Source organism: Pollachius pollachius, assembly GCF_949987615.1.
Source record: "Pollachius pollachius genome assembly, chromosome: 2".
Taxonomy (NCBI): Eukaryota; Metazoa; Chordata; class Actinopteri; order Gadiformes; family Gadidae; genus Pollachius; species Pollachius pollachius.
In genome coordinates this window covers 49,576,063-49,589,754 of record NC_136935.1, presented here as the reverse complement: position 1 = coordinate 49,589,754, position 13,692 = coordinate 49,576,063, and the positions used below count along the sequence as shown (strand labels likewise).

Here is a 13,692-nt window from a genome sequence, read left to right as displayed (position 1 = left end):
AGAGCACCTTCAGCATCTACTTCCTGCTGTTCTACAAGGACTTTTGATGCCTGTAGGACCCGATTGTTTTCTTGCACGGGCCGGAGAACATCCACGGCGCTTTTCTCAGCCACAGAAGCGGCCGCGATCTCAGCTGTAGAGCCGGCCCAGGCCCTCACAGCAGTGATAAGACCTGGGAGGAAGCCTGGGGGAGGAGAAAGGGAGGAATGCCCGTCTGAAATTGACTGGCATGATTTAAAGTGCAATGCTGCAATTTAACCCTACACAACCTCAGACAAAGCCTGTCTGACCTAAAATGGCTGTCAGTTTATGCAACAGAAATTCATGTGGTTTAGGGCCTTGTATATATGAAAAAAAGTCAATTATTGCTTAATGTACAGGCATAACATGGTGGCATCTGTATTACTTAAGTTAATTGAGCCATTATGCGTATGTATAATTGAGGCACAACAAGCAGAACACAAAGCTCCAAAATCCAGAAGTATAATGCATACATTTTAGAATTCCCATGCCGTCGTTTGCAAAAATCTAAATCAAATCCCAGGTTGACGATTTCAAAAGAGTTGATGAAAACCTCAAACTTGGATTTTAAGGGAAGGCATTAGGTGATCAGAAAGAGGTTAAACCAATTTGAAACTAAGCAATTTAAGACCACAATTATTTGCAATTCTTTATTGAATAACTTCCTCATCATCCACTTAGCATGTCAAAGTTCCAAGTACAAAAATGCAACGAAGATTGAGAATGAGGGGTGATGATGCTGGATGATTAATGAAATGAACAATCATATTCAAATTGGAGTGAATCATTCTAGAAAATGTGATTGCTATTCAAACAGAATAACTGACAGACGTTGAACTAATTGCAAGTTAAACATGACTCAGGAATACACATTTATGAACAATGAAATATCATCTAAAACGAAGTTTTACACCCTCCCATCAGTGAACCAGTTCAGATAACACTAGGAACTGGCATTTGGGTTGGCTTAAGACTCCTATTGCAAAGGAACATAACTCACAACTCCCAACAACTTCAAAGACAACAGGGGGTAGTAGGCCTTCGTCCTCGGCCCATAGTAAGGCACAGACTTAAATCAGTAAAGTACTTGAAACCATCTTTTTAAAAGATGTTCGAGAGTGAGGCATTCAAATGGCCCTTTTACCAGACAGAATCTCAGCAGCGGGCATGCATTTCGGCGTGCGTGACTACAAGTTGCCCCTTGCTCTTGGGACTCCCCTCCCCACTCCATCTTTGTTGGGAAGAGAGTTTAGGAAAACACAGCACAGCTAACTACAGCACTACTGGGGGAGGCCAGAGCTTTAGGCTGCTGCTACGACGGTAGCGGCGGCTTCGGCCTCGGGGGCGACCTCAACAGGGCTAGGGGTGTCCTCTACTACCACTGTACCCTCACTCTCCACTGGGGCGGCCGCCTCCTCCACTGCCACCGGAGCTGCCTCTGCGACGACCTCGACCGAGTCAGCCACCTCTGTGGCGGCGGGGGCGGCCTCTTCCACCGCGGGCTCAGCGGACTCCACGACCGACTCCGCCGGCGCTACCTCTTCAACGACAGCGGCTGCTTCAGGAATGGCCTCCTCCACGGCGACGGCCTCAACGGCAACGACCTCCAGGGCGGGTTCGGCGGCGGTCTCCGACACAGCCTCGGCCGCTGGAGCCTCCACTACCACCTCGACGGCGGCGGGCACCGCCTCTTCCACTGCTGCGGGTTCAGCCTCGACGGCGACGGCCTCGACGGCCACGGCCTCTACTGCGACGGCCTCGACGGCGGGTTCTGGAGCTACTGGTGTGGGCTCAGCCTCTGGAGCTGCTAAGGAAGGAGAAAACAAGTGGCGAGATGAGGAACTGGGTATTTCGGAAAGTTAACCCTCTGATTTTGTATCAATTGAGCCATTGAAACCCCGCTAGGTATAATCCAAATATATCAAATATCTAAGAGTTTTGTTAGTCGCTAGCATTAACGATCGATATGGATCTATATTTTTATGAAACCATTTTGTAAACTTTGGAGGCACTAGCCAAACTAATTAGCACATTAAATTAAAGACACATTACTTTATTCCAGTAGCAAAGTTCCACCTAACAGATCTTTGCTTATGGGAATGTTGTACTGACAACGGCCAAGAACTTTAGCGTCAGCAACAGGTTGCTAGCGTCTGGAAAATTTGCTTTCGTTGACTTGACATAAACCAACACGTTGCAGTCAGTCACCATGCATACTAATCGCCTAAGGGTGACAAGGATCAAACACTGAGGGTCAAATGATAATCCTCTCAACTACTAAGCCGCAACGGATCATTACTGATTGAGAGAATTAAACAGTTTAAACTGTTAACTCTCAGCTTAAGTGAAGCTAATTTGCCTTGACCGAAGCCAAAATAAGCGGGTCACGTAATAAAGTATGAAAAATGATTGAAAGTGAAGGCAGCAGGTGGAACTACAACCAGTCTCCATCATGTTCAACTGAAATATTCAATTAAAGTGAGACGCAAGCTTGAACTCATAGATTAAAAGTCAACTGAGTGGGATAGAAAAAAAAGAATGTTTGAGACTGAATTCACATTGCAGTATTCAACTAATTTTACATTTTTATAAAGTTTCTTTATTTGTCACAAAGTATACCTTGAGGGTCACCATCATAATGGCAAGTTAACTTGCAACCTACACAAGTAACTCCTGTGGCTTCAAAAGCTTGAATTTAAGTCAATAGGGGATTTCAGCTCTAATTTTGACCAGTTCAACCAGTCTCCCAGCTATTTTAGAGTGTGTCGGGCCCACAACTACTTAGCTGGTCGGGGCACAGAGCCAGTCTCCCTGCGGCCCCAGACTGAGTCCATTGACAAACAGACGGCTGATGCAGAGCAGATCAGACAGGCCAGACTAATCTATTCAAGGTGCCCAGTCTAGCAAGCCCGGTATGTGGGCGGTTTAACCTGCCAGCGCGTGAGAGATGAGCACCTCATCGGTCTCAAACCATTTTAGGGGATTCTTTTCACCCGCAAGTTTTTCGAAATGTTGGAAACTCTTTAATACAATTTCGTCACACGCATCTCTGATAAGAAGCTTTTGTGCTGCATGCCAATTGGGTTCCTACAGCACGTAGAGTAAACATGGAAGAGAGATAGCCCTTTCATGCTTATTTTTTTGTTCCTTTTCAATACAAAGTACGACTGGATATTATTGCGTCAAACATTGGTGAGATTTGGTTCAGAACGTAACAAAAAGCTTACCTCACCAAAATATGACCAAGAGATTGATGACTGTTCACTCACCTTCTTTTGGGGCGGCAATCTCTGCCAGTCTGTCGTTGTACCTCTCGCTGTCTCCGTTCACTGTCTTGTAGGCCTGTTCAGGTGCACAGATACATACTATTATTTACATCTCACATTCAAACACTACAATAGGTAAGATCACCAAGCAAGCATTGAAGCACATGCTGCTCAAATGTCTGCCCGATGACGTAACTAGTTATTCTCACCAGACAAGCTTGAGCAAAACTCAAAGGCTGTAGAGAGAGAGAGATGGCTAATAAACGCTTCATGTTGGTCGAGCCCTGCTCAAAGTGTCGTTTACTGGGAGCAGGACATGCTTGGGTTTAGGGAAACTAGAACCATTTTACAAAAAGGTCATTGTTGACACTCATCAAGGGTGATCAGTCATACCAACCTATTATAATTTTTGTGTGACCCTTATGCCAACTTTATCTAATGTATAGACAACCCTAACAGCACATGTAAACGTCAGATGGTGACCAACAGGAATCAAATTGAACCGAGCGTTCTATGAATGTTTAGGCCACGATTGATGGACCTTGGATTCACTTTAACGGCACTAGAGCATGAGAGAAAGGCGACAAGATTCATGTTTGCACAACACATTAACACCATTACACTAGTTAGACAGCACCTTGGGTTTGTGTGCATAATTCAAACCTATTCTTCATAATTATACATGAGCCGGAAAAAGTTTGCATACCAAAACAGACTCATTTAGAAACACTACTCGCAACTAGGTGATGGAGTTTTAGCAGAACTGATGTGATGCTTACATAGACCATGGCCGCTGTGAGGCCGCCTCCACACATGACAAAGTACGCCATGTTGGACGAGCCGGGGATGCCGAAGGCCATGTGTCGCACGGGAACCGCTGAGAGGAGAGATAAGATCAAGAATTAGATGATTAATATGAACACATTACAAGGATTAGCATTCCTGACACAATCTGTTCTGTCATGGATGAACAGTTGAATGGATGGATTCTTCAAATGGATTCTTCCAAGGTAGCGATTTCAGACACATTTTAGTATTTTGGAATTCAAAGCAAAAATATGTGATGCTAGATTTATGGACCATCAGAAACCTGTCCTTTACATTTCAGTTCCCATGGTCAGACCTTGGTATACATAACAAAATGAGAGTGCATCGCTTCGGAGTCAACACAGCCCCCATCCCATAATCCTCTTACAGTGCCCTCTTGTTGGACACACAGGAGACGGAAAGATTTGCGAGCAGCCAAGCACAACACAGAATTGTCCCCAATTATATCCTCCCTCCACCCCATGTAAACACACGCAGAAACACAAACACGCACACTTCCTGATGTGAGCTATTTAGACCTACACGTCTCAAAACAAGAACTATCCATCATTAGTGGCAGGGCTTGACTTCCACAGGTTTAAGTAACTGAACCCCTGCACTACAGACAAGGCATGCTGCACTTTGAGACCAAACACGAACCAGGTGAAGGTGAGAGGAAGGCGCTTCCACCGACTTATGCTGGCCCACATGGTTCCGTGTGTTGTGCTACGAAACAACACGCAGCCTGTGTGCCGAGTGATCAGATTTAATCTGATTGCCAGTGGTGCATGGGGAGCACGCCATAAATACAACCACGCCATTGTGTAATCTCTTGGAAGATCCAAACCCACGCGATTGTTTACCTAGACTGGTCAACACAGTCACACCAAAGCCTGCTGCCCACACCTGCAGTAATTGGCATGTACAGCACATAAGTTGCAATGTGCAGACCATAATGTCTTAGGCTTCAACAGCAGCTCAAATAATTGTTTTATTGCCTCACATTGACAGGTCAGTCCAATATAGATACATGGTGTTTTTAAGCATGTTCTATGCGTGTAGAAGGTCACGTGTCCCCCATGTATGCTATCATGCAAAGCATGACAGAACACAATGTACAGGCCAGTAAAGCACCTGCTCTTTCTCTGTCACCAGGAATGCAAAGAACAAGTGTCACAGATTCCGAGGGAGCAACGTTAGAAGCCACTGCATGCGTTTACTGTACTAATTCCTGTGACTCAGCAGTGTAACCACGGCCATGGCCAAGTGGAGTATTTATAAAGGGTAATCATCTAATCCCTGAGACAAGGTTAACGTAGAGCAAAACAAAAAAAAAAAAAACGAATTTGAAAGCTTGTCAGTCAATTTAAACAAGAGGCTGCCAAAAGGGTTGCCCTCAATTCCAATTATCAGCACTTTGCATACAAGTCGACGTGTGCAATACTATACACCAATTAAATTACCCACAACAAGTGGCGCACAAGAAAATGCTGTAAAAAAAGAAAAAAGTTTGTACGTGGAAGAGTTCGCAGGAACACTGACTGGGAGGCAGGGCCAGAGCAGAGCTGGAAGAGGCAGTTTGTCTTGCGTTATGCAACGGCTGGATATACTGCGCGCAGACAGCTGAGCAGAACCTATAGGGCCCGTTAAATTACGTCACATAGGTTGCCATCTTCTGAGACAGCAGGGGGGCAGGAGCTTGCACACAGCAGGGGGCACAGGGGGGCGACCTCTAGACAGCGTGCGGGCAGGTTAACGTGCAACGTGGAGTGAAGTCCACTTCATATTCCCTGTAGGCTGCAAACTACACTTTCATGAATGCATTTTAAAATTCAATGTATGGATTGACTCTCACCTCCAAAAGGCTAGGGCTACCGTTTCTTTGCATTAGGCCTAATGTTACTTTGCATGAGGCCTATATTGTATAGACAAAGAACTTGAACTTCAGATTATTGGTCGCATTAGATAGAAAGCCAGGCCTCAATATTCAATTACCCAACCCAAATTACTGAATTCATCTGAAACACATTAGAAATGCTTAAATGATTAAACTGAACTCTGCAGGCGTTGGAAACATTTTGTGCAGAACTCGGTGTTCCCGAAGCGCTAGGACACACCTCCTTTTAGTTGGAACGTAGCACCACTTCTAAACATCTACATTCAGTTGTAAACAGTCACTTTACACGCGTAAAGCAATTACATTGCAACAATTCCAAGTGGTCTACTTTAAAATATATATCGTTCAAATTTGATAGAAATTTACGAGCATTAATATGCCAAATGCATGGCTCAATTGCCCATTGCATCTTCCACGCTGCTTAATTAACCAATCGCAATAAACAGCGGCAGCTTTGCACAGTGCATTACTCACCATTTCTGACCGACGGATTGGCTGCCCTTTGCGTCAGGGGTCCGAATCGCTGCAATGCCCGCCTGCAGAACATGTTTGCTGGGTTCAGTGTGTGGAGTCGAGGAGAAGCGTGGTCGCTGGCTGCAGGAGGTTCGCTGAGTGAGAGGTGAAGTGAATGGAACGAAATGTACGATGCCTCCCTATGTACCCCCCTCCGCCCCTACGTCATCTGCCCATCCCCTAAGGAGACATTACAACTAAAAGTTTATCAACGATGCAAAATCAAGAGGAAAACTTTTTGGAAAACAATGCATATATTCAATACTTCGTGCATATATGTTTTTTTCATGTTTGTATTGTTAATGTTTTATTTTTGTTTGCATTTTCGGTCGGTATTTTGTCTAACTGTGCCCTCATTGGCTCCACACCCAATTGGCGCACCTGTGACTCTATATAGCCAATCAGAGAGCAGCATGCAACGCAGATCACAACATCAGACCCACGTTACTATATTTTATGGAAATGCCACTCAATGTCTGTTAAATACAATTCATATTTCACTTTATACTAATTACATGTTAGATAAATAGGTAATAGTGGAAGGAGAGATAACGGTTAAGAATAACACAAATATGGATTCTATTTCTAAACTGTTATTTCCCTTTCGGCTTTAATCTTAATGTTTAGCATTTCTTTCATTATTAGTGATTGTTGATGGTAGACTTTTCTTTACCTTCTTAACATCTTATTTGCTCATTTTACCATTTTAATGCTGTTCATATTCTAATGTAAGCCTATCAGACAGACCTACAGACACACACCCTCTATCCTGTGATATCTGGCGCCCCCTATCTGTAGGAATAAGGTACACCAGGGAGCGCCTCCTTGCTAGATTAGTTGTCCCGCCCCCCAAAACACACGCACACACACACACACACAAACACACACGCGCACACACACACACACACACCCCACACACACACACACACTTACTTATCGCCCCCCCCCAACATACACACATAATTACTTATTAAAATAAGAATTACACAAATTAAAAAGGAAAAACCCATGTTTGTAAATGCAGACCAATTGCTCTAAAAAGAAGACCAGCAGGAAGGAAGGAGGGAGGAAAACTTTACCAGTTAGCTGGTGAATGTGACGGCCCTGTGCTAACTTACTGCAGCCTCATACCACATGTGCACATACACACACACACGTCACGTACTGCACGGCATCGTGTGCCACATTGGGAAGTGTGACGTTGTCATGTGACCACCCTTAATCATCCGCCGGACAGACACACTCACAGAAAACACATGTGATACCGTCTGCATCTCCCACTGCAGCGATGCACAAGCATGCATGACTTCGCAGAACTCCTCTCCGCTCAGACCGAACCGGCGGGCCGCTCAGACTACGACGCCGGCTGACGTCTCCGCGCTCGAGGAAATGTGAAGCATCTCACTTAATGAGCGTCAGTTGATGCTCTGCCTCGGCAGCATTGCAACAATATAAACCTTTATTGTCTATTTTTCCCTGAATGACAAACATTTTGACGGAGGATGTAAGAAATCCTCTGTAAAACCGTCACGTTTACTTATATACAAACATATAGGATAGTTGGAGGTTGGTTTCCGACAAGCCGGCAGTCTCGTACGAAGCTCTTTTTAAAAGCCACAGCAACAAGTGCTCTGTTGCATTTGTTAGAATGTGTTTAGTGGAGCTCGCATCGGGGTCATACAGAAAGCCATAGAACCTGGGGCCTTGGATTTCTCACTTATTGCAGTCGTGCTATTGAGCGACATGATGGAGAAGAAGAGATATGTTTTATACACGTATACATGGTATTTTATTTTACACAGAGCATGGAAAAACGGAAAAAAATAAACATAAAAAAGTTAATAACGTCAATATTTAAAAGCTAAAAATCACAGTACAACATTTCATTTGAAATCATTACAAATTAAGATTCTTCGACGCACACTCACTCACTCTTAGACACACACATACATACACTCACTCACTCACTCACACACTCTCACACACACACTCACTTTCACACACACACACTCACTCTCCTTCACACACACTCACACACACTCAATCTCCTTCACACACACATTCAATCTCCTTCACACACACACACTCACTCACTCTCACTCACTTTCACACACACACTCACTTTCACACACACACACTCACTCTCCTTCACACACACACACTCACTCTCCTTCACACACACTCACACACACTCAATCTCCTTCACACACACATTCAATCTCCTTCACACACACACACTCACTCACTCACACACACACACACTCACTCTCCTTCACACACACTCCCTCCCTCTCCTTCAGACACACACTCACTCACTCTCACACACACACTCACTCTCACACACACACTCTCACTCTCTCTCACTCTCAGCAGGTGCACGCCCAGCGCCCCTTCTCCAGAGGTTTCTTGTCCGCCGGGATCTTAAAAGAGCTGTTCCCTCCCTTGGAGTGCAGTTGTTCCGGCAGCCTCCTGTGCCTCCGCAGCCGGGCGGCCACGGCCGTCACGATGGACTCCACCGTGTCCTGGTGGTAGGGCTCCTCCGGGGCCCCGCTCCGCCCCCGACTCCCCGCGCTGCAGCTGCTGGCCTGGGGGTTCTTGGCGGAGGTCTCGAACAGAGTCATGTTGTGCGTCTGGGAGAACCTCAGCGCCTGCTCCCGGCTCACCTGGCTGTCCCCCCCCGGCCTACGCAGGTCCACCTTGCTTCCCACCAGGAACCTTGGGAGGAGAGCGGCCCCCAGAATTCGTTAGTCCGTCCGTTGGAGTGGGTTGCGGTGACCGTGACTGCGACCGGATGCCTGGCGGATCGCAGTGACTACGACTGAAAGCCGGGACTCTCATTACAGTTAACCGGCCAGCCGCCCATCGCCGATTAAAAATGTTTTTGACGTTTTACAAGAAATCACAAAAGATTCCTCATCTCTGCACAGGTTATTCATTTCATGAAGGACACATGATACATATTGTAAGTGGTTCTGGATAAAAGCGTCTGCTAAATGCCCCTGATGTCAATTTAAATGTCTTGCCGTTTCATTGTCTTGTTACAGTTCAAGTCAAATATAACGTCATCTCCTTCACAGCTGCCTGGTGGTGGTAAAATATAAATGGTAAATGGACTGCATTTATATCCAGTTTTCTAACCCGTGGCCACTCAAAGCGCTTCACAATATCGCCTAACATTCACCCATTCATGCACACAGTAACACACACCGACGGCGGAGTCAGCCATGTAAGGCGACAGCCAGCTCGTTGGGAGCAGTTATGCTGAGGCGCCTCGCTCGGGGACACCTCGACACCCAGCTAGGAGGAGCCGGGGATCGAACCAGCAACCTTCCGGTCACCAGCCGACCCGCTCCACCTCCTGAGCCACATGCCGGCCTCAGTGTGTTGCCGTTACTCATCTTTCAAGCCGAACATAATATAATCTCATTCCGCAGCAGCCTGGTGGCGGTAAAATGAACAGTCCAACAGCGTAACTGCAGCGTAGGTCAGACGCTCACCTGGGGATGTCCTGGCCCAGGGAGTTCTGCCGGCACTCCTCCACCCAGGTGGGCAAGCCGCTGAAGCTGGCCGGGTAGGTGACGTCGTAGACGAAGAGCACCGCATGGACGTTCCGGTAGTAGTGCTGCACCATGGACTTCCTGAAGCGTTCCTGCCCAGCTGTGTCCCACATCTGGAGCTGTGGGGGGGGGGGGGGGGGAAGATGAGACGATTTTGTTTTTAAATGTTGGACTCAACCACATAGTGTGCACACACACACACAAACAGAAACACACAAACACAAACACACACGTCAATATGCATAGGTCTCTATGATGAATAGGTCTGTTTTCCTTTAAGTGATATATTTGACACGTTTAAATAGCCGTACGGGCACGCAATGTACAATATGTTTGTTGGCTGACTGTACACAAACGTGTAAACAAAAGCTTGGCCAGACCAATCCTCACACACACGCACGCACGCACACACCACACACACACACACACACACACAGTTTAACGCCGTTTTTTCTGCCACCAGATCATTGATACAGGCTACCAGGATAAAACATTTTGTATCGCACAAGGCCTCGGGTCCCACTATGAACAAATACTTGGTTTCCATTTACATACCAACCGTTTGGGTCAATCTGAGTCAATATTGTCCTTTTAATTCAACCCCCCCTTTTCCCTCCATGTAAACCTGGAAGTAAAAAAGTGCTTCCTCTGTGTGTATGACTTACTTCCTCCATCATGTGCTTTTTACCAAACATCGTGAAGAACAGCACCATTATGCATTCTCATGCATACACAGCACACCCACGTGTTTTCGTTTCCAGTTGCACTCTATTTATGTAATCAAAAGTAATCAAAAGCCCAACACTTTGGGAAGGCTTGTTTGCACACACCGAGTATGGAGCACCGAAGTAATCGCCTCCAGAAAATTATAAATACAAAGTTTTCAGATTATTTTATTGCATCTTCTCACCAATGTCACACTCTCTGTTGGCGAAGAGCCCTTTGACCAAACGGTGAACTTTGACACCAAGTAAACGCTTGTAAAACAACCAAAAAGGTGGATGTATGCAAAACTACGGCTAACATTCTATTGCAAAACATAACCAGCTGTTGGCCAAGGATGTACTTACTTACTTCCCCTCTCACAGAGCATACCTTGAATATAAAGTAAAGGCTTGTAAACCAAACAAGAAAGGTCAATGGATGCAAAATTACGCCTTACATGGCACCTTGCAAATTAAGTGACATATCAAATCACAAGTTTGTTTCTTTTTTGGTTCGTTTACCTTAACTCTCTCTCCATCGATGTCGACGATCCTCTCTCGGAAGTCCACCCCGATGGTGGCGTCGGGTCGGCAGGGGAACTCCCCGGCGCAGAAGCGGTGCGTGAGGCAGGTCTTCCCGACCCCGGAGTCCCCGATCACGATCACCTTAAAGGTCCTGCTGCGGGCGGGCAGCGACGAGGACGCGCCGCTGAACGAGTTGGAGAACTCCAGCGACGACTCCATTCTTCTTAAGACGAAAATGTGTGTGATAAAAATAACTATTGAAGCGTGGTCGGTTTCTCTTTCCCAGCTGAGTTGGCTGAGGTGCAGACAAAACTAAGTTGTGGAGGAGTTGGCACTCCGTCCCTCGACTGCAAGGAGACGATTGCAAGTGGTGAGGGTGGGGCTGGATCTAGTAGTGGGAGGGGACTCCCACTGCCTCCCAACTTAAATGCATATGTTTAGACTAATGTGCAATATTTAACGTCATCACAGTCTACCCCTCAAGGTGTTTTCACGTCACACCGACCTATGAGACACATGAGAAGCATCACGTTTACATTACAAGCCCCATATTTACATTTTACAAGTCCTATATTTGAAATTTGCATTCAGCAGAAGACATTTGGATTTTGGTGGGGGTTTGACTTCAGTGTTAATGACTCCTAATGAATCAAAAACTCATACTTAAAGCTCGCAAAAAATGAACCAAAAATGTGTTTATTCTGAAATGGTTTACACAACTGATCCTCCAACAACGCCACAGTATCAAAGTTTCCAGTAGGCCTAGTTAACTAGTTGGGGAATATCTGGTAGGTGTTAATATGTGGTGACTGGGGGTGTTGAAGCGACGATGAGGCTGGTTTCTTTAGTATGTTGAGATTCGATGAACCTCTGTGGGACTGAAGTCCAGCCGCCATAGGGAGGTTATGAACAATTGTGTTCCAATTCTAGATGGAAAGAGGTCATGCATGTCAGGGATGGTTATCGAAAATGTATTGCAGAAGGAAAAAGTGGATTTGAAAGGAGTCACAGGAAAGCATGATCTCAGAAGATATCTCCATAGCAGTTAAAAAAAACTAACCCGAGAATAGTTAGTCTCAAAAGAGATTAAGGAAAATAGGCTTATATTACTTTGAATTGTATTGTAGCATGGCGTTTATTTCATGGCTGTGACTCACAATGTCATCATCTTTAGCCTACTTTTTGTTGTGTGGGTAGGGCAGGACTTGGTCGTAAATTATCGTTAATTGATATTCAGACTCAAAAGACGCACACCTGCGCATCATGTACACTCTTCCCATTGGCTGCTGGAGTCATGATGAACGAAACGCTTCCTGTTAAATATTTGTTCAGATGAAGGGTTTACTTTTGTGTTTAATGTATTTGTAACGTTTGGCATCTATTCCTGATTATTGCATAGGCGCAAGTCAAATTTTGAATGTAATCTTGATTGTTTTTAAAACCGATGAATATGCCATGACTGATAATTTAGTAATCGATTTCAGATTAAAATCCATGGAAGTCAGGAATAAACATGACGAGATGAATTTGCAGGAGACAACGGAATAGCTAAATCATGAAAAGAAAAAAAAAAAGTAGTTTTGTCCGGTTTAATATAAAAAAAAAAAAATCAGAGAAATCATACAACGCCATCCCAGATTTCACCCTTCACATTAGAATCAAAAAAATTAAGAGGAAAAATAAAAAGGACAGATTAAAAAGGGAAAAAATCTCAAAAGAACAGGAGACGTTGAGGGGCGGGGCCTAGACAGACAGACATGGGGGGTGGGTTCATGGTGCTACTTGTAGACTCGTATCCTCTGTAACCGTGGGCAACAGAACGTCGGGGATGGGATGGAGTGCGGGCTCATCTTTCACAGGGCCTCTGAGGGGGGTATGGGGAGATGCGAGGTCGTTTTCATGCACTCAATTAAAAATTAAATTTGGTAACAAAGACTTTGTACAACAGACTCAAGAGAACAACGCCGCTCATCCTGAAGAGACTCTTCCGTCCAATCCATTTTACACGGATAAAGAAATCATAAGCATCAAGTACATGAGTTTATTCATTCCATTATGGACTACACAGTGTCTGTAGTATTGCTCAGATCTATCCAACCCTTTTAGATCTAAAAAAAAAAAAAACGAACACAACCCCAAATAAACAGAACAAACACATGGCAGCAGTGACAGTGTGGAAGTAAGCACGACACACTCCCCCCCGCCCCCTCCCAAATCCCCCCCTCTCCACGTGTGCAGTGCCGGTACACAAGAAGCTATGCTCCATGGAGTATAGCTCTGGTGAAAAATAAACACAGATCTACAGAGTCAGACCCCCCCCTCCCAAGTACACGCTGGACCAAGGAACGGTGGGAAGGTGACGAAGGTGGGAGGGGCACGGCCATACGCATGTCAGTAGTGGG

At 45.4% G+C, this 13,692-nt stretch overlaps 2 protein-coding genes across 3 annotated transcripts; both read right to left on the bottom strand.

The window, feature by feature from the left end:
- Positions 1–713: 713 nt before the first annotated feature.
- LOC307070471 (uncharacterized protein) lies at positions 714–6,598 on the bottom strand. 2 transcript variants are annotated; one of them, XM_079728951.1, is made up of 4 exons: positions 6,466–6,598; positions 4,067–4,164; positions 3,291–3,363; positions 714–1,828 (listed from the first exon to the last, which is right to left on the bottom strand). In XM_079728951.1, exons 1-4 carry the CDS (start codon positions 6,536–6,538, stop codon positions 1,323–1,325), a joined length of 750 nt encoding a protein of 249 aa, XP_079585077.1. In that variant the 5' UTR covers positions 6,539–6,598; the 3' UTR covers positions 714–1,322. The 2 variants fall into 2 exon arrangements, with proteins under 2 accessions (XP_079585077.1, XP_079585078.1); XM_079728952.1 differs by having other exon boundaries at positions 714–1,825.
- A 1,758-nt stretch (positions 6,599–8,356) lies between these two features.
- On the bottom strand, positions 8,357–11,568 carry LOC307071764 (ras-related protein Rab-33B-like). Its single transcript, XM_079730842.1, has 3 exons — positions 11,288–11,568; positions 10,002–10,180; positions 8,357–9,219 (listed from the first exon to the last, which is right to left on the bottom strand). Exons 1-3 carry the CDS (start codon positions 11,507–11,509, stop codon positions 8,871–8,873), a joined length of 750 nt encoding a protein of 249 aa, XP_079586968.1. The 5' UTR covers positions 11,510–11,568; the 3' UTR covers positions 8,357–8,870.
- Positions 11,569–13,692: the final 2,124 nt, after the last annotated feature.

Bases quoted from the DNA above. Each gene is read 5' to 3' on its own strand.
- LOC307070471 (XM_079728951.1), bottom strand. From the start codon at position 6,538: ATGTTCTGCAGGCGGGCATTGCAGCGATTCGGACCCCTGACGCAAAGG. The intron at 4,165-6,465 runs GTGAGTAATGCA...CTCTCCTCTCAG, and splicing joins CAATCCGTCGGTCAGAAATG to CGGTTCCCGTGCGACACATG. The intron at 1,829-3,290 runs GTGAGTGAACAG...CTCCTTCCTTAG, and splicing joins GATTGCCGCCCCAAAAGAAG to CAGCTCCAGAGGCTGAGCCC.
- LOC307071764 (XM_079730842.1), bottom strand. From the start codon at position 11,509: ATGGAGTCGTCGCTGGAGTTCTCCAACTCGTTCAGCGGCGCGTCCTCG. The intron at 10,181-11,287 runs GTAAACGAACCA...CCCCCCCCACAG, and splicing joins TCGATGGAGAGAGAGTTAAG to CTCCAGATGTGGGACACAGC. The intron at 9,220-10,001 runs GTGAGCGTCTGA...TCTCCTCCCAAG, and splicing joins CTGGGCCAGGACATCCCCAG to GTTCCTGGTGGGAAGCAAGG.